We start from the raw sequence: 27,958 nt of genomic DNA on the forward strand, positions 1-27,958 counted from the left end.
CTGAATTCAATATCTTCCATTGATCGAGTTCATCTACAACAATAGTTTTCAGGTGACTATTGGAATGGCATCTTACAAGGTATTGTATGGGCGCAAGTATCGCTTGCCCTTGTGTTGGAATGAGGTAGGTGAGACACAACTATTGGGGTCAAACTTAGTCTAAGACACAAAGAAGAAGGTTGCCCTCATCCGACTGAGAACAATGGCTGCCCATAGTAGGCAAAAAGGCTATGTGTATAAATGTGTATCACAGTTCATCCATTTTCCATCGAATTTAACATACATTCTTAAAGAAAGAGGCTAAGTAAAGAAGAAAATTGTTAAATAGGGTCAATTGCAACATTTTAGTTTTTTTAGGGGACAATGCAAATCGCTTGCTAATTTAAAAAAAAAAAAAAAAAAAAAAAAAAAAAAATTATAGTTTTTCCTTATTTTTTTTATAATTTGAGGAATGTTATACTTACTTCAATTTCTTTACACAATTTTTTCACACTTATATGTAGCTTTTAAAACCACTATTTAATCAATCCAATAAAGATCCATCTCATACCAAATGGTGATTTTAAAAGCCACCTGTGGGTGTAGAAAAATTGTGTAAAGAAGTGAGAATAAGTGTAACATTATTCTTATAATTTATCTAATCTAATTTCGAAGCAGGTCAATTGAAAACGGAGCTTTCAAAATTTATTCTTCCATTGAACCAATTACACATGTATTCTTCCATTTCGCTCTTACATTCCATAACAAGAATAATAAATAAATAAATAATGAGAAAAAAAAAAAAAAAAAAAAAAAGATTAAAAGAAAAGCAAAAATCTTGCTTTTCATCTTAGGGTTGTCAATCAAAACGAGTCGGCACTTGCCCATAAACGATTGAAAAAAAAAAAGAAGGGTTAAATACCTTTGACCACCCCCCTCTCTGGTTTAATAACTTTATTTTTTGTCTCATGCACTTTGTTTTTTATCACAGATGGTACCTCAGTATTCATAAAGACGGAGATGGTACTTTCGTCTAAGTTCTGTCCAAAATTTTACGGAAATCTACTCCAACGCCCCAAAAAACTTCTACATATGTCCATATACTTAATTAAAAATAAAATTAAAAACATTATTAAATTTAAAAAAAAAAAAAAAAATTGGAAGCCACCCCTGGCCCTTTTGGGGGTGGCCAAACCACCCCCAAGGGCCCTTGAGGGTGGTTCGGCCACCCCCAAGCTGCAAAATAGGGGTGGTTGAGCCACCCCCAACAACCTTGGGGGTGGCTCGGCCGCCCCCATTTGGCCTAGGGTGGTTCGGCCACCCCAGACCGGCCGGTCCGGGGGTGGCCAAACCACCCCAAACCAACCAGTCTGGGGGTGGCTGAACCACCCCTAAGGGCCAACCCTATTTTTTTTTTTTTTTTGCATTGGCCTTTTGGGGTTGCCGAACCACCACAATGTGGTTTAGCCACCCCAAATCGGCCAGTCTAGGGTGGCCGAAACCATCCTAAGCCAAACAAGGGTGACCAAGCCGCCACCTCCAATAGCTTTGGAGGGTGACCGGCCACCCCTTAAGGCAAAATGAGGGCGGCCAACCACCCCCATTTTGCCAAATGGGGTGGATTCCAACCACCCCTTTTCCAAAAAAATAATAATAATAATTTAATTTAATTTTTTGATGTTTTTAATTAAGTATATAGACACATGCCGAGTTTATAGGGGCGCTGACGTGAATTTTCGTCAAATTTTGAATGGAAGTTAGACGGAGATACCGTCCTCGTCTTTATGAATAACCGAAGTACCACCCATTATAAAAATACAAAACTTAGGGCAAAAAATAAAATTGTTAGACCACAAGGGCAAGAGAGTATTTAACCCAAAAAAAAAAAGGGTTACTGCTTGTGATAAGTTGAGATTGCATTTTGTTCGTTCTCAAACCCAAACTTTAATCACACATGAAAGAAAGGAATACAGTAAGACCAATAAATAAACAAGTTAATAAATGCTATACATGGTAAAAGACATTTTTTTTTTTTTTTCCTTCCTTTTTCTCCTTCCTCTTTGAAGTCGAAATATGTCAGGACAATGTTCCAAGTCAATGGCCTTCCGTGCATACAAAGAGCATCCAAATTTGTTTGCATAATCTTTTCAAAAAAAAAAAAAAAATTGTTTGCATATACTTCTCCAACTAATCATTTACTTGCAAAACAAAAGTAGGAAAAGAAGAAAAAGCTGAATGTTGGATACGAAGATTTTTCAATACACAATCTGCACTAGCATACTTCATTTCAAAAAAAAAAAAATCACAACCCTTTGTTCATAATTTTGATCCAAACAATACAAACTTAAGAATGGAGGTAAACAAATGGAAAACCTTTCCAATTCTATTATCCACTAAACTTTACAACAAGAAGTTTTTGTTCACTTTTAAAATATTCCCACCCCAAATTTATACAGAAATCTCTTACCAAAAGAAAGCAAGTGGGAGAAAGAATACATCACAGTTTCACATCACTAACACATGGGAAAACTGTGAAGCAGATACCAACCAGAAAGCAAGAAATTCACATCCTACTGGATTTCAGTGCATATGGCAGTTGCTGCTTCAACCAGATTGTTGTAAAATAACAGCAGTGAACCTTGGACCAGATCAGAAGTAGCTTTTTCTCGAGGAACTTGAATGTTGCGCAGCTCTATCATCATACAAACATAGATGCCTACAAGCTCCTGTAGTCTATCACAGTGACCTCATCGTCTGGTGCATCTAGGTCTTGATAACTGCAACAACAACAAAATCGAGTGCAGTCAGCATGTCCTCTTTACACATTATCAATCGGAGGCAAAAGGATACACAGAGAGCAAACTGGCTAAGCCCTAAAAAAAAGGCATCGGAGACAGCACTGTCAAACATCAGCAGAGAAAACATCACCACATGTTGACTGCAGATGGGTTTTAGTAGAGCTTTGTATCCCAGAGAGTTGTACATATCTCAAAAATTTAAACTAAACAAGAATTGGTTTCATGGTGGCAGTGGGAAACTATTTTGAGCATCATGAAAAGATCAGCAGAGAAAACGGAAAAACCTTCTGTATAAGGTTCGAAATGGTGATATATTATATAATATATAATATTTGTGTGTGTACGGGAGCGCAACTTGGGATAAACTATGATAAATTATGGCAATGTCCAATCAATCTTGATGAGGTCTTACTCATTTTCACCCATTTGAAGGAAATTTTGTAATAATTGAAGGTCCATGAAAAAAATGGTCTATGTCTCGACTTGGGGACGCACTAGCCCCATCTATGTGCTACCCAAAATGATAACAGTTACGGCTTCCTCTACTTACTTTTATGTCAAACCTCATATATGATGCAACACAATCCAATAGAGTATTACAATCATCTCCACATCTCCACTCAAAGATCCATGACATTATCGTTAGAGACTGTTGAACTACAGTGCCCTTAAGTAATATGGTGGTACTAAGTTGGCTTCAATACCATTATCACGACCCAGGAAAGCACAAGCCACATTTATGCAATACCTCAAAAAGACTAGTCACAATCAAGGCTATCCGAAATTGGTTACATTGCCCAAATCAATGACGTAGATCTTTTGGTGTAGCTAATGCATCCCAGGTAATAAAAAATGGTACCACTCTTAGTAACACTGCGGATCAGGGGCACTAAAACGCAACATAGGCGCCAGTGAGGAGACATAAGACTTTTTTGAGTGGAAGAAATAGTACCCCATTATAGGTGGATTTAGATTGTGAAGGAACTATGTAAGCATGTATTGAATCTCAAACTGAATATGTACTAGTTTGATCTAGGCTATATAATTAATTAAGGAAAATTTCAATAGCAACTAGTTCTTTTGGAGTATTGCACCGATGTAATGCGTCTGTGACCCATGACAAATAGTATCAAAACCAATTTGATAACATATTCCTCGTGGGCATTGCAATGCCAATTTGATAACCTATTCCTCCTGGGCACTCCAATGCAATGTATGCCTTGACAAAAATGTACAGGATTTGAATGGAATATATCGGTACCCCATATTAGTTTTTGCGAAGGCATCATGCAGAGGTGTGATGAGTTTCATATCAAATGTGTACCAAGTTGATTAGACTATACAAGCAACTATGGCACTCGTGACCAATCTTTTGAGAGTATCGCAAAGATGAACTATTTTGTCTCTAGGATGTGAGACTCTAATTATGGTATATATGCTTTGTTATCTAACATTAAAATTATAGTTAAAAACCCATATCATTTGGCTCCACTAGTTCAAAAACCAGATTTAGAATAAGTAAAATTTTACTATATATAGATTTATCTGAACCATGTTGATCTACAAATAGGTGCAGCCCCATCAATTTTGATAGGGCAGCACCCCGTCATAGTATATCCACACACATATATGCACATTGCACACAGAAAGGAAGATGGCAAAATAGGTTGTATCTGTCTTGATAAAGTTACATTATTGAATCTCACGAAGATATATCCAGTTTAGCCAAGCTACTTACATATGATTGGTTATGGACTAGCATATATCCTCACAGCTTCAATAACACTAACCCTTTAGTTTCTTCAACTAAATACTATCATTCCTACTCACTAATTGGTCTTCATAGTGACTAGACAATTGTAGTGCGCCATTTCAAGTTTTATCCCTTAAAATCAACCACTTTAATCTATTAACTCTAGTTAGACATATTTTACAGAAAATTTCCAATTGTCCTGCATCACCAAACATGATTGACCACAACCATGTTACAAACAATGTATATATTACCAGTATCCCCAACTTCTGAATATTTTCCAACAATCTATTGACAGTTATCTTAAGTTCTGGGTATTTACCAACAATCCAAGGTTCTCCGTCCCCTAAATTCTGAACCCATTCACACTACTAGCACCTCATGGATTCGGCGATATCTCTTCCACTTCTAAAACCTTTTGACGTTACAGAATCTTACCTAAATATTTACACCAACATCGACCTCAACAACCTAAATATGTGGACAAACAACATAAACAATAGCGCCAAATCCAAATACTAGCAAGTTACATTAATTACATAATGTAACATTCACTAAACAAGCTTATGCTAAGTTTATATGATTAACATTATGAACTTTTTCCACAATATGCCTTGCTACCCAGTCATGATTTTTGTTTTCTCACTGAAAATGTTAAAATTCTTCCACTTCCATTTGATGAGGAAGCTAAATCGATCTTCATAATTATAGCTCTTCAAAGTTGCTGTTGTATGATATTATCTTCACTGTAAAACATCTATGCCAAACAAAGCCTAATGAAACGACAAACCAGACAAAGCATAGAGACATGCAAACAAAGATAGACAAGCCGGAAAGAGAAAGGCAGCAAGTAAATGGACAATTTTCTTTTTCCAAAAAAGTTTACCCATCAATTTTGAGACAAAAAAACAAAACAAAACAAAAGACCAAGGAGCACCATGAAGTAGGGGATTGGACTAAATCTTTGATTGCAAATTACCTGCGTAGACGTCGAGGATCTTGCCTAAAACCCGGAGAAAAAGAAAGAATAGGACCTGGCCCAGTTAACTGCGAACCAGCCCGCCCATTTCTACCACCACCTTCAAAAGGGGGAGGACCACCCTGCTCACGCAACATCCGCATTGCCACTTCAGGTGGAGCAGGAACAAAAGGCCCTAATGGACTGCAATTACAACAATATAAAAACTCTCATAAGAAATATCAAAATAAGATACCAATTGCAATCACAATTTACATTTTGCTTGCACTGTCAACGTACCCAGCACCAGGAACAGGCATCAATACTGGCGGAGGGGCTATATCAGAGGGAAAAGGAGCAACACGCATTCCCTGTCCGCCAAAAGTTTCATACATTGGTTCATCAAGATTTCCTCCATCTGATCCATCATTGTTGGATTGGAAATCACTTGACTGTGGGTTTTCGGACCTATCATATTTTTCACTACCATTAGCTCGATTATCACGTTCTCTACGATTGCCACGTTCATCTTTCAATCGATTATCTGGACCTAGTCGACGTCTCAGTGGCCTGTCCTTCTGCAGAGAAAACTCTTTCTTATTAATAAAGAGAACAATAATTATACTCCATCCATCCCAAAATAAGTCCCTTAGCTTAAAAAGGCCCAATGTTTAACAAAGAAGAACAAGTACAAAGATCTCACCAAAATGCTCAAAGGTAGGCATTAGTTTTAATGTGTCATAGTTGCTTTTCTTTTTTCCAAAAGGTAAGGGTAGTACAGGAAGATGTAGGTAAAAAAGTGCTGACTATTTAGTGTAGACACTTTATTTTGGGGCATCCCGAACAAAAAAACAAGACACTTGTTTGGAATTTAGTAATAACAATCAAAAACATCAACAACAGCATTCACAGTGACATCGAAGCAACCAGACGGATTGGGCAGAAGGAGCGATAGCAAGAGGAGGGATGTGGTTACATATCTTTTAATGTGTGCTTCCTTATGAACAGATTACTCTCAAAGCAGGGTAGAGTAAGTTGGAGTGCAGGAAAACACAAATCTAAAACCAAAAGACACGTCTGATATAGGCTACCAAAAGTTGAACATTCAAGATAAGTGGCAGTAAATGTCATGAAACCTAACAAGCTCAGACCTATAGGCAAAGTGTATCAGATCCTTCATTTCTTATCCACAGCTAAATTTAAATTTCTCAAACCTAACAAGCTCAGACCTATAGGCAAAGTATATCAGATCCTTCATTTCTTATCCACCACTAAATTTAAATTTCTCAAAGTTTTACTCAACAGGAGTTTGGGAGGCAAGACACAATTGAGACTTGGTGGTTAAAAAGATACCCCCTGGTCATAAGGAGCCAATTACAAATAAAATTTCCTATTCCATCATAATGATCAACAGCCTCCATGCCTGAGATTTATAATGACAATTTTCTTTCTCTTTCCTCAAATATTAACAAGAGATGATCAATACATACACGAATGAAATGTAAAAAAGATAAAATAAAACAAATATATAGATGTAAATAATTTTTTTTTTTTAAAAAAAAAAACCATTTTAGCTATATTTAGATGATCAATATATTGAAAAGGCTTGAGTGGGAATTTTGAAATCTGTCTAAGAGCAAACCTAGACAGCCTGTAAAGGCACTTGCTTAAGCCACAACAGCATATCCTAGCCTTCTTCTCCAGGGACCATTTTCCATATATGTACCATCAAAAATGGAAAGGGATTAAAGGAGAAGAGGTCTGGGAGGGGGGAGGGTGACAAGAGCTTATAACATTTTTTTTTTAATGGAGATATACAAGCTATACAGAATCACAGGTTGAACATAAGCAAGTATTCAAACCCCCTCACTAGTAAAACAACTACAAGCAAGAGGGCCAGTATCTACAAAATCTTAGAAAGATGTACTAGGATGCACTCCAAAGGCTGCTATTAGAGGTAAAGGCTCCTAAGAATATTCAGGAAGCTTCCGGATCTGGTTTACCTACAACTCACAGCAAGAATGGCTGGAATTCCACATTCAATGGGACTCACATTTAAACTCGTAAACATCAAATAAACAAAGAAAAGAATAGAGCCCAAGTTTCTTTCTTTTCTTTTTTTTTTGGTTCAAAAACCATGGGAACAGCAAAAATAAAGAGATGGTTAAGGGACACAAAAATGTAATCTATGATGCCCATCTGACATTAAATACAACAGAAATTCATAGGTATTACCAGTTTTTGTATTTTATTATGCTGGGGTAAGGCCTATGTACATTTATGTGACTTCTAGACAGCTAAATGAATCTTCTACTTAAACAAATACAAACTGACACAAATACACACACACACATATATATATATATATAGATGGGTAGATAGATAACTAGTTGTTCCCAAAGCTTATTTACAAACCAATATACATAGCCATTTCCAATATCAAGAACCAAAAGCACTGGCTGCACATGCGAATGCCAATTCTGGAAGTCATGACATCTAACAGCCTCTAGTAATGTCACGGGTTTGACAGGCTCTAGAAATTATCTTCTCTACTTTTCTCTTGGTAAAATATATCAAACCTAATTTCCAATTCGACTAATTCTGGTATACAGCTCTTATCAAGCACGTCAATGATGTAATAACTCCTTCTTCAACATGTTCTAAATTTCTTCTTCTCCAGGTTTAGCAATTATTTTTAGTAAGTAATAATTTATTGGAAAGAAATCAAGCAAAGCCCTCGTACACGAAATGCATACAAGAGAGACATTCACGCTATAGGAGTTTAAAATCTAAAAAGTCAATAAGATCTAAAGATTCAAAGAGGAAAAAGAAAGACTACACTCTACAGCCCAATCTAAGAGGAATCTCAGAAAAGAGAAATTTAAAGAAAGCATAGGGGTCTCGCAGTCCTCAAAGTGGTATTGAATCCTTTCTCTCCAAATGTTCCACATTAAGAACAAAAGAATAGCTTTCCAAATAGCCTCTTGGGAATGTCCACGCCCTTGATTCATCCAACAATGTAGCAGCTCTAGGATGCTGCTAGGCATAGTCCACAAAATTCCAAATAAGTTGAGAACCATGTACCAAAGATCATTAGTGTACTCATAGTGGATGAGGAGGTTATTCACGAGCCCTAAAATCAGGAATTCCTGGTGTTTTGTGCAAGCTGGACTTGGAAAAACGCTATAGGAGTTTAAAATCTAAAAAGTCAATAAGAACTAAAGATTCAAAGAGGAAAAAGAAAGACTACACTCTACAGTCCAATCTAAGAGGAATCTCAGAAAAGATAAATTTAAAGAAAGCATAGGGGTCTCGCAGTCCTCAAAGTGGTATTGAATCCTTTCTCTCCAAATGTTCCACATTAAGAACAAAAGAATAGCTTTCCAAATAGCCTCTTGGGAATGTCCACGCCCTTGATTCGTCCAACAATGTAGCAGCTCTAGGATGCTGCTAGGCATAGCCCACAAAATTCCAAATAAGTTGAGAACCATGTACCAAAGATCATTAGTGTACTCATAATGGATGAGGAGGTTATTCACGAGCCCTAAAATCAGGAATTCCTGGTGTTTTGTGCAAGCTGGACTTGGAAAAAGCCTACAACTATGTCAATTGGGAGTTTCTCTCCTACCTTATGGGACGCCTTGGCTTTGGTTCAAAATGGAGGAAATGGATTTCTGCCTATATCTCCACAGCCCAATTCTCTATATTAATTAATGGTAGTTTGCATGGTTTCTTTGCTAGTGCTAGGGAACCTGCTTTCGCCCCTTCTATTTGTGATTGTCATGGAAAATCTTAGTAGGATGCTGTCTAGAGCTATGGCTAGGGTGTTATTTATCTAGTTTTAGGGTCGACCTCCAAAACGCAGCCTCTTTGGAAATCACCCATCTTCTTTTTGTGGATGACACCCTTCTTATGTGTGATGTAGATCGAGGTCTGATCCTTAATCTGGAACATATTCTCTTGGTTTTTTTAGGATATTTCATGTTTGGAGGTCAATCTTCAAAAATCAGAATTAGTTGCGGTGGGGGAGTTGCAGCATCAGGAAGAGTTCGCTGACATTCTGAATTGTATATCTTCTCTACCATTTCAATATCTAGGACTTTCTTTGGGCACTTCATTTAAGTCAAAAGCTATTTGAGATGAGGTGGTTGAGAAAATGGAAAGAAGATTGGCTAGTTGGAAGAAGATCTATTTGTCTTGAGGTGGTCGTCTAACCCTTATCAAGAGCACGTTATCCAGTCTATCTACGTACTTCTTGTCCCTTTTCCCTTTACCAGTTGGTATAGCTACAAAATTGGAATGTCTTCAAAGGGAATTTCTTTAGGATGGAATAGGTGGTGAACCTAAGGTTCATCTAGTGAACTAGAAGACTATGCTCCATAATTCCTAGAGGAGAGGGTTGGGTGTGAAAAAAAACTAATGCTATTTAATAGAGCTTTAAAAGACTGAGGGTTAGAAGTCTTCTTAGAAATTGGAAGGTGGATATAGTGTGCTTCCAGGAGACTAAGGTGGATTTTATTTCTTATCACTTTGTGAGGAGTTTGTGGGGATGTTCTTATGTGGAGTGGTGCTATGTTCCGTCCAGAGGGGCCTCGGGAGGAATTTTGGTTATGTGGGATAGAAGGGTTGTTACGAAGGTTGAGGTTGCTTTGGGCAGGTTTGTGGCAGCTGTTTCCTTTAGGAATGTTGATGATGGGTTTGTGTGGGCTTTTGGGGGGGTGTATGGTCCAAACAAAGACAACATTAGCTGTTACCTTTGGGAGGAACTGGTGGGCCTTATGAGTTGGTGGGACATGCCTTGGTGTATTGGTGGGGACTTTAATGTTACTCTTCTCCCTAGTGAAAGGTCGAGGGGACTTCATTCTCGTTCCGCTATGAGGGAATTTGCAGATTTCATTGCAGAGTAGGGTCTTATGGATCTTCCTTTAGCTGGGGGGGTTTCTACTTGGTCTAATAATCACTCTTGGTCAAGGCTAGATCGATTCCTAGTCTCTACTGATTGGGAAGTTCATTACCCAGGTGTGCGACAAAAAAGGATGCTTCGTGTTTGTTCGGATCATGCTCCTATTGTTCTTGATTGTAACTGTTTTTTGGGTGGCAAGAGACCATTCAAGTTTGAAAATATGTGGCTTAAAGCGGAGGGGTTTGTGGACAAAGTTAGAAGCTGGTGGGGTTCTTATCATTTCCTTGGTACTCCAAGTTTTATTTTGGCAAAAAAAATGCGAGCTCTCAAGGAGGATACTAAGAGATGGAATAATCAGGTTTTTGGCAATGTGGAAGGGCACATCAAGGCTCGGATGGAGGATTTAAAGATTCTTGATAGGGTGGAGGAAGAGAGAGGTTTATCCTCTGAAGATATTGAGAGGAAGGAGTCTCTAATAAGAGAATTGGAGACCTTACTGTTACAAGAAGAAATTAGTTGGAGGCAAAAATCTAGGGTCCGGTGGTTGAAAGAGGGAGATAAATGTACGAAATTTTTTCATCGGATGGCCAATGCAAATCGAAGACATAATACTATAGAGACATTGATTGTGGATGGCTCAACCACTTCAGATCAAGAGGTTATTAGTGACGATGTTACCCATTTTTACGAGGCCCTCTTCAAAGAGAGTCTCACTTGGAGACCGAGGCTAGATGACCTTGATTTTGACATATTGGATGTTGGGGAGGCCACTAGGTTGGAGGCCCCGTTTGAGGAAAGGGAGGTATGGGAGGTGGTAAAAGGGATGGATAGGGACAAGGCTCCAGGTCCGGACGGCTTCTCTATGGCTTTCTTCCAGGATTGTTGGGATGTGATCAAGGGGGACATTATGGCGGTCTTTGCGGAGTTTCATGATCGAAGTAAATTTGAAAAGAGTCTAAATGCCACTTTCATCTCTCTTATTCCGAAGTCTCATGGAGCTAATGTTATTAAGGATTTTCGTCCGATTAGCCTTGTGGGAGGGACATACAAGATTATTGCCAAGGTCTTGGCTAATAAAATGAAGAGAGTAATGAACAGGGTTATCTCTAAACCCCAGAATGCTTTTGTTAAAGGCAGGCAAATACTGGACTCCGTTCTCATCGCCAATGAGTGTCTGGATAGTCGTATCAGATCAGGGGAACCCGGCTTATTGTGCAAATTGGACATGGAAAAGGCCTATAATCATATGAATTAGAAGTTCCTCCTTTATCTTCTGAGAAGGTGCAGTTTTGGAGATAAATGGTGCTCCTGGATCGAGCATTGCATTTCGTCTGTGAGATTCTCAGTCTTGATTAATGGATCTCCTTCCGGATTCTTTGATAGTTCATGTGGAGTGAGGCAAGGCGACCCTCTTTCTCCATTCCTGTTTGTTTTGGTCATGGAGGCCTTCAGCAGGTTGATTGATGCCTCGATAGATAGGGGTCTCATTTCTGGGTTTTCTGTGGGGGCTAGAGAAGCGGATCAGGTAATCGTCTCTCATCTCCTCTTTGCTGATGATACTCTGGTTTTTTGTGGGGCAGACCCTACTCAAGTAAGAAATATTGGTGCCTTACTTGTATGCTTTGAAGCTGTCTCTGGGTTAAAGGTGAACTTGGCCAAATCCGTTCTGGTCCCTGTAGGCACTACGGAAAATGCGGACATGTTGGCTGGTATTTTGGGATGTGGTACAGCTACTACGCCGTTAAAGTATTTGGGTCTCCCTCTGGGGGCCTCGTTCAAGGTCAAGACCATTTGGGAGGATGTGTTGGAGAAATATGTCAGAAGGTTGGCCTCTTGGAAACGATTGTATTTATCTTAAGGGGGGGAGGATCACTCTCATGAGCACCTTATCCAATCTCCCCACCTACTTTCTGTCTCTGTTTCCTATTCCGGCATCAGTGGTGAAGCGCATTGAGAAGATTCAACGTGATTTCTTATGGGGTGGGATTGATGAAGAGTTTAAGTTTCATCTGGTCAGTTGGGATAAGGTTTGTTCTCCGATCACTGAGGGAGGTTTAGGCATTCGGAATTTGCGTTTGATGAATCAAGCTTTATTGGGAAAATGGTTGTGGAGATTTGCTCATGAGAAAGAGGCTTGGTGGAGAAAGATCCTAGTGGCAAAGTATGGTGTGGCTTGGGGTGGTTGGTGCTCCAGGGTTCCCAGAGGATCGCATGGGGAAGGGTTATGGAAGCACATTTGTAGGGGGTGGAGGTCGTTCCAAAGCCACATTAGATTTGTCCCAGGTCTTGGGTCCAATATCAGTTTTTGGGAGGATATCTGGTGCGGTGACATGCCTTTCAAGGAGGTTTTTCCGGGACTTTTCAGTATTGCCGCTAATAAGGATGCGTCTATTGCAGACAATAGGGAATGCTCAAATGGCTCTGTTCAGTGGAATGTTTCCTTCACTCGCAGGGTACATGATTGGGAAGTGGAGGTTTTGGCCTCTTTTTATTCGCTATTGTATTCGCACCCATTTGGTGGGGAAGGGGAGGATAGAATAAGTTGGATTTCTTCTCGGAAAGGTAATTTCGAAGTAAGATCTTATTATAGGATCCTTGCACCTAAAGATCCCACTCCTTTCCCTTGGAAAAGCATTTGGCGCACCAAGGCTCCTTCGAAAGTGGCTTTTTTTGCTTGGACGACCGCGCTTGGAAAGATTCTTACTTTGGACAATGTTCGGAAGAGAGGTATTGTGGTGATAAATCGTTGTTGCATGTGTGAATCAGATGGGGAGTCTGTTGATCACCTCTTTCTACACTGTGGGGTGGCGCTTACCTTATGGAACGCCATTTTCATTCGGTTTGGTTTGTGTTGGGTTATGTCGGGTAACGTTAAGGAGATGTTCGATTCTTGGTGGACGGGTGGTAAAACTAGCAGCGCCGTCGTGTGGAAGATGGTACCTCTTTGCCTCATGTGGTGCATTTGGAACGAGAGAAATGCAAGAAGTTTTGAAGACTTGGCTAGGAATTTAGAGGACCTTATGCATTTTTTCTTGTACACTCTCTTTACTTGGACTGCTGGTTGGCTTGCGCCTATAGTAATCAGCTTCCAAGATTTTCTTTTTATGTTCTCTTCTTCTTTCTCTTCTTCTTAGTCGCTCTCTTGTATACTCCCGGTGTACTAGGGTTGCGCCCCTTTGCGCCTTTGATATATATATCTTTATTTATAAAAAAAAAAAAATAGAGCTTTAAAGGGGCAATGACTTTGGAGATTCATGCAAGAAGAGAATTCCCTATGGAGACAAGTGATTGTTGAAAAGTATGGGATGTAGAGAGGGGGGCTGGCATTCAAAGGAAACTTGAGAGGCATATGGGGTGGGCCTTTGGAGGAATATTAGGAATGGATGGGCAAATTCTCCAACTTGGACTCCTACAGAGTTGAGGATGGCTCTTGCATTCGCTTTTGGCATGATGTTTGGTGTGGAGAAGCGGCTCAAGTCCTCATTCCCAAAACTCTATTATATAGGTTCTGACAAAAAGGCCTTAGTGTCGGATTAGTTCAACCCCTCTAGTACATATATCCATTGGAATCTGAGTTTCTTCAGGGTAGTCCAGGATTGGGACTAGGGGTCCTTTGTCGTATTCCTTGGCCTATTGTATTCCTCGAAAACCCATTCAGGGAGCAAATAGAATGTTGCGGACCCAGCATGCAATCACGGCTTTGAAGTGAAAAGCTACAATACCAAGACCAAGCGCTTTCTTCAAATATCGAACAAACGAATTACAACATCCCAATGTGGCATTCTAGGAGCTTCCAAAAACTGGCTCACGACAACATCAGCATATGAGATATCTGGTCTGATGATGGTAAGATCGTTCAACTTTCCAACTAGTCGTCGGTATCTACTGGGATCATCAACTAACTCTCGCCTCAAGCCTTCAAGGGTTTTTTATTTGGGGTCATAGGAACATCAATAAGACGAGCACCCAAAAGTCTTGTCTTATCGAGTAAATCCAGTACATATTTCCTCTGAGATTGGTTGAGGCCGATCCGAGATCTAGCTACTTCAGCGCCTAGAAAATACCTAAGTTTTCCCAAATCTTTAGTATGGAATTGCTATTGCAAAAACTATTTTACCCTATCAATGCCCCAGAATCATTCCTAGTAATCAAAATATCGTCCACATAAACGAAAAGTAGAATCTGTCTCTTTTTAGTATGTAATGATTTGTCTAACAAGGATGAAGACCAAGCTCCATTACAACCACCAAAAATTTTCCAAACCATGCTCTTGGTGATTGTTTTAGACCATATAATGTTTTCTTCAATTTGCATACACTATTCCGTCTATAGACCCCTCAGGGTTAAATTTGCCTATATAGATCCATTTGCAACCAACCATTTGTTTACAAGGAGGTAGGGGCAAAAGTTCCGAAGCTCCATTTTGGTGTAAAGCCTGCATCTCTAATTACATTGCTTTCCTCCAACTCGGATCAGAGGGTGCATCTGTAACTATTGTTGAGAGTGAACACGAGAGGTTTGATAACTATCAGAGGGTGCATCATGCCTGTCAGTAGTGGAGCTACTCGCTTGCAGGACAGGAAGTTTGAGCAATATAATTTGGAACCTCATTTTGTTTTATGTCTCCTTTGGTGTGTTTGAAGGGAGAGGAACTGCTAGAACCTTTGACGAAAGTGAACTTCCCTTTTTTAGATCGGAATTGCTTTTTCTGAGATCGCACTTCAAATGGGGAAGATTGGCATGCATTAAGGCCACACCCTGACCTTTTTAATAAAGTATCTTATTACTTGTTGTGGGGGAAAAATCAATTTCCTAAGAGATATTATTAGTTGGTAGTTGGTGTGTATAAATAACCACGTTAATGTTCTACATAGCCAAGACAATCACATTCTACTGATAAGCCATACCTTCATGGATTGCTGCATAACAGGTGTTCCACCAGGTGCATCTGCATCACTGTGAATGATAATTAAAGTAAATGTCACTGCATCTTAAAATCAACATATAAAGGTAAAAAAAAAAACAAAAAAAAAAAATGATGCTAACAGTACATACTTCATGTAATTTCGAAAATACAGCTCTTCACGCACTTTGGAGGTCACTTCCATTATAAGGTCAGGGTGTTTCAGTTTAAGATGCTTGTACACAAACTCAGCAGCATGAAACAGCTTTGTGCAACCCTTGGCTCCACAACCATACTTCCACCCATACTTTTCGTCCCTAATCTTCCGAACATTAGGATCTAAAACTTCAACAGCAGCACTGTCTATCTTTTCCTTAGCAGTCATTACTTCCAAGGGGTCTTGACCCCTCATCCTTTCTTGCCAACATGAGTCAAGTTTCTTTTCCCACTCAGCCCCATCAATAGTTATGTCAGAACTCTTCCCCTCCGCTCTCACATGGCGGAAACCCTTAGCTTCACTTGTCTCAACCATTCCATAATAATCTAAGCCATGGATTCGCCAGAGATAAGATATAAGCGTATCTAGGAGCTCAATTCCCTCCAAGCCCTTGACAGAGGTTAAACAACGTATAATAATTACTGGACCAGTGGAGCCACCGTGAGATTTCTCTCTATTCACTATGTCATTATCAGAACCACATAAAATATTTTCCTCGATCCCTTTTTCAATATCAAGTTTACGTACAAGAGCCTGCGCTTGTTCAATGTCAACTTGGATTCGTCTGGGTTCAGAACTGACTGAGTGGGCCTTAGGACCTGCTGAAAGATCAGTTTCTTTAGCTAACCCCCTACCATGTCGTCTTCTTTTGCCACCTAGGTCTACTTCATCCTCAGAATTTGGAGCACTAGTCTGTCCTGATTTATTTGACGATGAGGCATTGACGCCAGGGCCTCTGCATGTTAGGTAAATTACTTGTCTGCTATCATAGATAAAAATATTTGATGGCAAGCTTATAAATGCAATATAAGTGGCTGATCTTACAAGTCCAACGTTCCACTTTTCAGATCAACCAAAAAATCCTTTGCAGCCTTTCTTGCAAGTTCATTCCTCCTAAAACAAAACACCAACAAAAATAAATTAGTACCTTAGAATAAAAGCCAGAGAAAAGGCAGTTAACATTTGGTAAATTATACTAGAAATAACACTAATAAATTACTCTGGGCCCAGAACATTTATTCGGCTAGATTACAACTCTATGAATTACATCCTTTCATTATATATGTACCTTTCTATTACAGTGAGTAGATTCGTCGGGTGATATTTGTCCTTCAACCTACATAGGAAAGAAAATCCCTTAAGAATGATGTAAGTTAAAAGGAAAGAAATTATGAAAGTGAAAGATAAGAAGTACCAATCCTCATCTTTATGAGCATCAAAAAAAGCTCGTTTTTGAGTTGAAATATACTCCGACTTGTATTCTTGATATCTGCATGAAAGGCCAACATCACTCGCTCATTAAAAAACCAGATAGCTCAAGGTCAAACTCTAAAGTAATTTAAGTACTCTGAATTACGTACCTGCGCTCAGCTTCAGCTGGCAGTACATCGTCTTCAAGCTCCTGTATGAATTGCTTGTATGACATCAAGCCCTCTCTGAAAACATATACTTATTATGTCACATTGATGGGTAAAGCGAATCATAGCTCCAGCAGTCTTAAGTAAATATCCTCCTTGTATAATCCAAAAATAAACAATTAAATCTTTTGGAGTCTTGGGCCTTTTTCTTTCTTTCTTTCTTTTTGTGGGGGGAGTGGGCGGAGAGAGAGCAATAAAAGAAGGAAAGCTACTATAAAATAAGAGAAGAAAGCAGATCAAACATGAGAAAACTTAAACAAAAATTTTCATCTTTCAAATTTTTTATCAGCTCTTGATGAAGAACCATTAAATCAAACATGAGGCCAATATCACTTGCAATTCTGGATCATAGAATCACATTGTGTACGATTATTCTGCCAAATGCTGATTCATGATTTGAAATTAAATAACATTACATTTCAAAGACGTGGCATAAGCTTAGAGAATAACAAGGTGTAGATTGCATTGCACATGAGCCTTAAAGATGGGTCATTCAAGCAAAATTCAGTTAGTCACTGGATACCCAGCACCATACATGAAGATATAAGTGATTTCAAAATCTTAACTGCAGTTAAAAATTTGATGGTCATTTCATAGACAACCTTTAACCTAGCATCATAAATATCTTAGAAATTCACACTAGTCGAAGCATAGATGTGTCAAAAAGTCCCATGTGCCGTTATATGAGCCCATACTATTCAGTCATAAAAGGAAACAAATTTCAGTGTCAAAAGGGAAACCTGGATACTCAAATTAATGATATTGAGATGGTCATTTTAAACTAAGCGGGACAAAAAGGAAAGCCCTGGACTACAGAAATATCAATAAATGAGCACTTTCTACTAATACGCTTGCAACTAAAGAACTCAATTCAAATAATTGTTTAAAAATTGCTTCAAGGCTTTCAGCTCGCACACCAACACATAACTAGGAGATCAATGAAAATTATAAGACATCAACCGTGTTTTCATTGGCTCTACAAAGCCCTCTGATTTCAGCCACGCATATTTTCAAACTAAAAATACCTACTACCCCTACCCAACACACAACAATCCAACATCAAAGTAAAATGATTCGACAGGATTCTAGGGAGTCTCTTCTGAGGGACATTCAAGAAATTGTTCTTCCCAATCCGGAGATAGAAGAAACATATCAATTCTAGACCATGACTGAGAACCACGGTCAGTCCTTAAAGGAACCATATTGCGAGTAATGATCAATCCTTAAAGGAAGCTTTTCTTGAATTATTTCGAATTGCGAGTAATAAGGAGGCATGGGTTAGGGATCATATGCAGCGGGCCAATGGTGTTCTACAGTGGCATGTTCCTTTTTTATGGGCTGTCCAAGAATCGGAGGTAGAGGTTGTGATGGCCTTTTTTGGGAAGTTACACGTTTTTCGTAATCGCATGGGGGTGACGGATTGAATGCGGTATACTCCTTCTAAACGACATGTCTTTGAGGTCAGTTCCTTCTTTCACATGCTTTCTTTTTCAGGGACAGATGTGCTAGCTTCCTCTTTCCCGTGGAGGAGTATATGGAAGGTAAAAGTTCCATTGAGAGTTAGTTTCTTTGTGTTGACGGCAACTCTTGGAAAGATTCAGACTTCGGATAATTTGCGTGAAAGAGGTATCATTGTGGTGGGATGGTGTTGTATGTGTAAACACAGTGGCGAGTCTATCAACTATCTTCTCCTTCACTGTGAAGTGGCACAAGCTTTATGAAATGTGGTCTTCTCTCTTTTTGATGTCACATGGGTCATGCCTGGAGGGGAGGTAGAGTTGTTAGCTTGTTGGCGCGGTCAGCGAGGTAATATTTCAGCTAAGGAGGTGTGGCGAATCGCACCACTGTGCGTAAATTGCGTAATGTGGACTATTTGGCGAAAGCGGGATGCAAGATGTTTTGAAGATCAAGAAAGGTCAATGGAAGAGCTCAGAAAGTCGTTTATTCAAAACTCTATTCCATTGGGCCAACGCTTTTAGTGTGCCTCAATTTTCCACTAAGTCTCAATTTTTATTTTTATGTTCTTCTTTATGTCATTAGTGGGATCTTTCTTTATATACATCCTGTGTACTAGGGTTGCGTCCCTCTACTCTTTTCAATGAATAACTTAATTATCAAAAAAAAAAAAAAAGAATCACCATTATTAGACCATGTAAAATTATTCGACAAGAATCTAGGGAGTCTCTTCTGAGGGACATTCAAGAAATTGTTCTTCCCAATCCGGAGATAGAAGAAACATATCACAGTTATTAGACTATGTAAAATTCCCACCTACAAGAGGGATGCCCATAGGCCCCGATCAAAAATGAATTCTAAAAAGTCCAACATAGCTGGCGACTGTATGGAATCACCTGGTCTTTCACACGGATAACCACCAACATTAAATTCACCCCCAATACGTCACAACAACTCCCACCGACTCGTCCCAAAAGCATTCCTTGTCAACATTATCATTTGGGTCATACACACCCGCAAATGCATATTCAAAATTATCAATAACACTACCGATTTTTTTTTTTTTTTGATAAATAAGTAATTCATTGAAAAGCGCAGAGGGGAGTAACCCTAGTATACATGATGTATACAAAGAAAAGCCCTGCTAAAGGCAAAAAGAGGAACATAAAGACAAAAATTGAGGCATAGTAGAAAACGGAGACATTAAAAGCGTCCCCCCAATGAAACAGAATATGGATAAACAGCTTTTTGAGCTCATCCAACGTCCTTTCTTGATCTTCAAAACATCTTGCATTCCGCTCTCTCCAAATAATCCACATTAGACACAGCGGGGCTATTCACCACACCTCCTTTACTGAACTATTACCTCTTTGACCGCGCCATTGCCACCCTTCCGGCCTTGACCCATGTGACATCAAAAAGAGTAAATAACAACACACTACCGAAAAATTCTCCACACAATCCTCAATCTTCTCCACCACCTACATGTCCCATATTAACAAAATCCCTCTTGAAGCCCCTCTCAACCCCAACTATTATCAGTCCACATGATGACAACCCTATAAACGACGAATCACCTCCATAGAAATATACTCTAATTTTGTCCCCTGTAAACAACCAATATTTTTTTTTTTTTTTGATAGGTAAAAATGTATATATCAAAAACCCTGTAAACAACCAATATCCGCTTCCAATCTCTAAGAAGCCTTCTAATCCTCAACCTTTTGTCCCTCTCATTCAACCCTCTCACGTTCCATGATACAATCTTAAGTTTCATAAGGAATAATTAGAACCCCTCCACTTTCCATTCACTCTATTAGAGTGAACTCCCTTTATGTCATAATTAACTAAACATGTCAATCTCTTTAATTCACGGTTGCCTCTGTTAGATGGCTTAAAACATGAACTAGAAAAATTAATCAAACCATTTTGATGTCAACTTGCTTCGATCACAATAAACAGAGCCAGCAGTTGACCCTTAAAACCCTCACACGAGGGCCACACTACGTGACAAAAAATTTCACCAGGTCAACCACCCAATCTGAAGACACCGAATGAGGCACTCCCTGTTCTTCAATCACAGCAAGTGGATGGACTATCAATGACTCACTTCCCTTAACCTCCTCCCCAAGATAAGTCACCACTGCCAAAGAAGGATTATTCACATCCCCACAAATCATTATCAATCTCATCTCCCAGCAAATAATATGCTTGCACCAACTTTGAATTCTGACCCTCTTTGCTCCCTTCCCCGCCCCGTTCTCCAAAGAAACCGGAGAGTTTCTAGAACAACAATTCATTGGAATGTTTTGTTTATGCACCTTGTGCATGATTGGGAAGTGGACTTGGCTTCGTGTTTCGAGGAGTTGTATTCCCAAAAAGTTAGATATGGAGGTGAACAAATTTGTTGGGCTCCATCGATAAGGAAGACATTTGAAGTGAAGTCTTACTACCAGGTATTGTCCACTCCGGTATAGGTCACTTGTCCTTGGAAGACTATTTGGAAGGCTTAAAGCTCCCCAGAGAGTGGCTTTCTTTGTGTGAACGGTGGCACTAGGGAAAATCTTAACCTTGGACAATTTAAGTAAGGAATATTGTGGTGATGGAGTGGTGTTGTATGTGTAAGCATTGTGGAGAGTCAATCGACCATTTATTCTTGCATTTTGAGGTTGAAACCGAGATATGGAAAGCAATTCTTTAGCTCTTTGGTGTTGATTGGGTTATGCCTCGCAGGGTGAGTGGCTGTTTGGGAAGTTGGAGGGACACTTGGGTAACCATTTTGTATGGCACATATGGAGGATGGTTTCATTGTGTGTGATGTGGTGTTTTTGGCGAGAGCAGAATGCGCGAAGTTTTGATTACCGCGAGAATGGCTTGCTTGAGTTGAAGAAGTTGGTGTATTCATGGAGAATGGCATGGCATATTTCGCATGTTTCTACTTTTTCTAAATTCTAGATTTATGTTCTTCTTTTTCTACATATTAGGGGTTCTCTGGTATACTTCCAGTGTACATGGGTTGCGCCCATCTACGCTTAGTTTGAATATACATTATTTATCAAAAAAAAAAAGAGGACCATTATTCCCTTCTCCAAAATCTAATGCCTATTTCAAAATTGATCACCCACCTTAAATTTCTCAATGAAGTACGAATCTACCTTATGTACTAAAGAACTTCCAAAGGATAGGCCCACCTTTAAACACCCATTCAACCGCAACCTTGACTCTCCATTGCTAAACCCTTAACCAACATCAAAATCAAAACCCAAAGAAACCCCTTGTATTAAAAACCCCTTTGTTCTCATTGTCAATGAGTGTCTTGCTAATAGAATTAGATCCGGTGATTCAGGTGTGTTGTACAAGTAGGATATTAAAAAGGCTTATAATCATGTCAATTGGAAGTTTTTGTTGTATATGCTAAGGAAATGCGGTTTTGGGGAGAAATGATGTAATTAGATAGCGTATTGTATTTATTTGGTATGCTTTTCTGTTTTGGTGAATAGCAGTCTGACCCTTTTTTTTAGTAGTTTTCGTGGCCTGAGACAGAGAGACCATTTGTCTCCCTTGTTCGTTATTGCTATGGAGGTGTTAAGTAGAATGATTTCTACTTTAGTGAATGGAGATCTCTTACCAGGCGTAGGGTTAAGGAATGTTGGTGCCTTCAACATTTTCCACCTTTTGTTTGCAGACAATCCTTATTTTTTGCGGGGCAAATCCATATCATCTTTATAACTTGTGTTGCATGTTCTTATGCTTCGAAACAATTTCAAGTAATGTTGAAGGTTTGGCTAGCATACTGAGGTTGTAGGGTCTCCTCTCTACCTAAGAAATATCTAGGTCATCCGTTGGGAGCTTTGTTTGAGGACAAATCTATATGGGATAGCATCATTGAGAAGATAGAGCATCGTTTGGCTAGATGAAAGGAAATGTATTTGTCAAAAGGTGGGAGGGTTACCTTGATTAATAGTACTTTATCTAATCTACCTACCTACTTCATGTCTCTTTTTCATCTCCCGGTTGGTGATGCCACTCACATAAAGAAGCAACAGTGGGACTTTTTATCGGGTGGTATTGTTCATAACACTGTCTTGTCTTATGCAGTGTATTTGGAGGGAAATAAATGATCGAAGTTTTGAAAACTGTGAACAGACAGTGGTGCAATTTAAGGATTTTGTCTTCAAAACTCTTTATCACTAGACAGCTTCCTTTCATTTTGCGATTTCTAGCTTTCTTGTTTTTCTTGAGCTTTTTTCTTCTTCTAGTTAGGTGTTTCTCTTGTATAGTTCTTGTGTACTTGGGTTATGCCTTTTGCGCTTTTTAATAAATTGTGATTACTTATCAAAAAAAAAAAAACATTGCAAATAAGCCACAAAAGTTCAAAGCTCTAAGTTGCCAAAAATTGAAACCAACTATAAACAGCAACTTAACCCATTATTCTATAGCCGCATCAGTATTAGAAAAAAGTGATGCTCAACGAAATGTAGATGACAAAGAGTGGATTATCTCAAGCACTAATCACTTTTTGCAAGTCTCCAAATCATTGGCATTGCCACTTTTCACATGGACTTGCTGACAATAACCAAATAGATATTTGGACTCAGATCTAAACAAATCAACTAAAAACTACATTACTATCAATGCATAACTCATGCAAAAACAATAGAAAGGACAATAAATGAAACCTCATCCAGAAGTGAAGCACAGAACATGATTAAATACTAACCTTTCAGTATTCACTACATTGGAAGCATCACTATAACCACCACGGATTGGATCCCAATCTGCAAAAGGAATAGAAGCAAGTAGGCTCTAAGTAAAAAAACTAACATATAGAAATAAGACGTAATTGTAGCCATGCAATAAAAAATTTGTTGCCCGAATAACCTTTTTTTGTTAAGTAATGAAAGACTTTATTGAAAAAAGTAAGGCGCCCCTAAGTACACATGTCGTATATATAGGGAGCTCCCACAAGCCCAAAACCCAAGCAACAACAAAGTCACCCACAACCCAACCAAACCATCAAGCCCAAAACCCCTAAACCCACCAGACAATAGAGCCCACAACCCTCAAACACTAAAACGTGTGAGCCTTACTTTTCTCATGCCTAGATGATGATCCCTTCACATCATGGATAATAGAGCATTCCAAATTCAGAACTTCCCTACAACCCTTACCCTTCCAAGGGGTATCCTCTGTTAAGTCTTCGATCCCCTCATCCCCAGACAAAGCACAATCTAACATAGTGACAAGGGGGAAATCACCCACAGGATACGGTAATTGTCCATCCTCCTCAACCCAAAAATCTCCATCCTCCCCATCACTAATCCACTCTGTCATCTACATTTGGATATGTTGCCCAAATAACTACTGGATGCATACTACGCTGGCTGCATAATGCTATGCCACCACCACCAAAGACCTGGGTACATTAGCTTGTTGACTTGTTGGCTTGTTGGGGAAAGTAACTAAGTGGTACGAGAGCTTTTCTTCCTTAGAGGCACTACCATTATGCATTATGTGAACCATATAACTCGAAAAAGTAACAAAGAATTGGAAGGAAAAGACCAGCCCTTTGAAGATATTAAATTGAGATGTCTTAAGACCTTATTTTCTTGTTTCTTATTTCATCCAGGCTTTAGAATTCTAGTTTCTACTACTCCAAGTTCTTTGCTAGAGTTTCTTGATGTTATTATAGGAACTAGCCTATATCTCCTTGCTTTATTTCCTTTCGCTTGTTTTTTCTTATGGAAGTTCATTCCATAAACTTCTTGTGTGCTTGGGTTGTGCCCACCCAACAATGATGCTTATTACACCAATATCATGAACATTAAAACTCCATTTGTATTAAATAATGTAATCATGACTTTCACATGAACCATCCATGGTGAAACTTGCACCAGATTGCATAAGCCCCATGCCCATCTAAGGCGCCTGGCAACCAAGTGTCATGTTAACAATCAAATGCAAGCCACCACATAAAGAAAAATAATGCATCCAAGAAATCTCACTATTGTAAGAATCCTATTAAATTGAAGTGAAAACGCACTATGATCTCTCCATTACATACCAATTATAACCCTCCCTTTAGATGTCATTGACTAGGCAAGTATCTTGCAACAAAGTGAACTACAAGAACATTTCCTTCTTGGGAATGCCTGAGCTATCGCTCATATTAATAAAGGTTAATCAAGTATGTACCACCTTCATGCTTCTTCAACACCATATTGTTTGGGATGGTTAAATTTTCTATGAAACATATAGGAAGTCTTCAAATCAAACAGCCTAGAAGAGTATGATTGATGGTTTTTTATACTAAATCTCCTATCTAGGATACACCTCATCAGGAAACCAAAGTGACTAAATTTATGTTCTAGAGAATGCTTACTTGACGTTGGTCATTGTATGCAAGTTGTTCCTTTCACTCAATGGCTGAAAATTTTCCAATTACTCGGTGAACACAAGACTAAATGTTTCATATTATTCATAGACTGTATTTATACACGCGCATATAGTCTGAAAAAAGTGGAGCAGTTACCACTCGATGGACCGCCTTGATAGCCACCAGATGATCGACCCATATACCGGCCATTAGGCCTTTCGTCAGCATACCCAGGCCTTCCCCCCATCTCACGATCATATCCGCTAGCATAATCATAACCCAACCTATGCAATCAAAAGATCAAAGCATTAATTTTTTTTGCTGTTGAATAATTTGGCACAAAAAGGCCAGCTAAGAGTAATGCTATATGCAAGACTCCCATCCTCCTAAAAGTGATGTGGCCTTTAAAATCACTATTGGATCAAAATTTAATAGTAATCCATCCCCAAATCCAATAGTAAATTTAAATCCCACACCACTTTTAGGGGGATAAGAAGGGAATAGGAGTCTTGTATATAGCATTACTCTCCAGCTAAAAGCCAAAAAAATTATGAATCAAGTTTTAAAGCAACCAAAAATGATAGAGTAAAAATATAGGAAAATCCAATCTATAAACACAATTCATAGCCCAGACACAAGCATAGATTACAAACATAACAATCACTTTCAAGCCTTGACAGATGGTATCGAAGCAAAATGAGTACTGCACTTATGCCAAAAGGCAACTTCAATTGAGCCCATCTTTTCTTTAACAGTTCAATACTTATACATATTTCTTCCAAATACCGCTGGTCCTCTCTCACATCCATGCTTTCCTTTTAACTAAGATACTGTCTTAACCAATTAAGACATGTTACCGTTTAACTAAGATACTTCATTGAAGAAGCATCATAAAACTTTGTCCATCGATAATTGAATTCAATAATTTAGCTCAATCTGATAACAATGGCTCCACCGTCGATAATTGCTCAATTATGAATCTCAATCTGCTAAAAGAATATGTAAAAGGATAAGAACTTGAATTCACCAACCCTTACTTTCATTTAATAAAAAAAGTGAAAACTGAATAAATTTAGGTTCATTTTCCTTCTCTTTCCCTTTGAATCCTCTCAGCAACAATATCTTCCCATTGGCTTCTCTTTTGCTTAGCCCTCTCAGCATCCCAAGAGAACCCAATCTCCCACTTGATAGTTAACAGAAAATCAATGTATAATTCCACACCCTATAGACTTCGTTTCCTTCTAATTTTTTTGAAAGAAAAAAAAAAAAAATTATTTCAAAACCAGATAACTGCTTTAGCTAGGTTCCAAAAAGTGTAACACATAAGACCCAATACTTCAATTCCTCGCAGTAAGCAAACAGAACAATGTGGCAAGATTCAATTAAAATCATCAAAACCAAACAAAATACTCAAAATGGCATCAAAATCAATCACACCTTCTATCGCCGGGTGCAAAGCCTTCCCTAGGGCTCCCTCTCCTCCCATCATATCCTCCATCATCCCTCCTCGAACGCTTATACGGAGGAGGCGGCGACCGTCGGGGCGGTGAGTGCCTCCGATCCCTATAAGGCTGCGGTGGGGGGCTCAAGCTGCTCCGCCGCTTGTACTCCCTCTCCCTTATCGGCGGGGGAGGCGGCGACCGGTTCCGGTCATAGTAGTCAGCTCGGCGGTTCGGTGGCCGGTCGAGGTCTCGGTCGTCTCTTCTCTCTCTCGAGTCTCGCTCCCGTCGTCTCTGCGTCTGCTGAGGCGGCGGCGGAGGCGGTGGTGGCTGGTCCTCGGTGGATTTCTCCTTTTGTTCGCCGCTGCCGTCCAGCGATTCGACCGGCATGTTCATCACTTCGGCCATGGTCGGGTGAATGAAACCCTAGGAAGAGTCTGGAAAGACGAAATGGCAGAGTGGTGTAGCTGTAGGAGAGAATTCGAGGCTACTGCTGGGTCCGGCAGAGTCAGGAGTGCAGTGTGAAGGATGAAAATGGCAGCCTCCGTTTGTTTTGTGAACTTCAGTGCGATATTTTAGGCTAATGACATTTTTGCTCTTTGATATCAGATCGAGGGTACTTTGGTCGTTTGCAAAATTGGATATGCATAAATTGGAAGCTGCCACGTCCTCCGCAACTTAGCACAAGAAATGAAAAGTGCTGGGAGTCTTATTTAACACATATTCTTTTATAAATTCAATACATCAAGTATTAAATTTGTGTAGTTTAGCATTAACTTATGTAAGATTTACATAAATTCATAAATTTAATAGTTAATTTATAAGATAAGATAAAAAATATAAAGAAAAAAATATTGAAACATAGCATTTCTCAAAATGAGAAATAGTTACAAATCATAATAAAAAGTGAATAGTATGCCTTCTGGGCATGAGGATAAACTACTTAGTCCGTCAAGAATGAAAGCTCCTGGATTACCTGGTAATTAGTTCTGGCGGGTGGGATCAGTTATCCATAGGAGTTTGATTAACGGTAAGGATTGTTATACAGTATGCGTTTGCGACATGCAATTAATCTAAGTAAAGTTCTCTTGCGTTATAAAAAAAATAATAATAATAAAAAGTGAATAGTTATTATTTTTGGAAACAAACTATTATTATTAAGAATAAAAAATATAATAAATAAATAAAGTATAATAGAAAAATGGACAGAAATTAGCTACAAACCCATACAAATGAGTATAATGAAGCGACATGTATTTCTAAAACATGTGAGAAGTACATATTTTTTATTAATGCTATTAAAAAAAAAGTGTTTCTTAGCATTATTAAAAAATATATATATTTCTCACATATTAAAAGATACATATCACTTTATTATTAGGGGTGAAATGCAGTTACGGGTAACAGTTATTATCAATAACTAAATTTCATTAACCCCATCCGCTAGGCAATTAGTGGATAACGGTTAGTAAACATATAATCACCCGCTATAACCGCTTTTTTCAAAGTTGGACATTTGGGCCAATTTTCAGTTTTGGGTTTTTTCTTTTATATACCACATTAGGCAAAATTGCTCCAAAAGGAGCCATATTTCAAATTTTAAAATATTTAACCCCAAATTTACATTAATTTACATATACTTGTACTTCAAACAAAAAAAAAAAAAAAAACCCTTAAATGTAAATCATAACTTGTTAAGAATACAAGTTATACTAATAAAAAAATAAAAAATAAAAAATAAAAATTATAATATATATAT

General features: G+C 38.7%; 1 protein-coding gene across 1 annotated transcript; it reads right to left on the reverse strand.

Annotated features, from left to right (window-relative positions):
* Nucleotides 1-2,342: 2,342 nt before the first annotated feature.
* On the reverse strand, nucleotides 2,343-26,776 carry SE (C2H2 zinc-finger protein SERRATE (SE)). The gene is made up of 12 exons (XM_088519082.1): nucleotides 26,198-26,776; nucleotides 24,917-25,044; nucleotides 23,105-23,162; nucleotides 16,873-16,947; nucleotides 16,707-16,781; nucleotides 16,581-16,628; nucleotides 16,337-16,405; nucleotides 15,447-16,247; nucleotides 15,299-15,347; nucleotides 5,789-6,066; nucleotides 5,510-5,692; nucleotides 2,343-2,756 (listed from the first exon to the last, which is right to left on the reverse strand). Exons 1-12 carry the CDS (start codon nucleotides 26,605-26,607, stop codon nucleotides 2,696-2,698), a joined length of 2,235 nt encoding a protein of 744 aa, XP_088375208.1. The 5' UTR covers nucleotides 26,608-26,776; the 3' UTR covers nucleotides 2,343-2,695.
* Nucleotides 26,777-27,958: the final 1,182 nt, after the last annotated feature.

Source organism: Corylus avellana, chromosome 8 (assembly GCF_965113065.1).
Source record: "Corylus avellana chromosome 8, dhCorAvel1.hap1.2, whole genome shotgun sequence".
Lineage (NCBI taxonomy): Eukaryota > Viridiplantae > Streptophyta > Magnoliopsida > Fagales > Betulaceae > Corylus > Corylus avellana.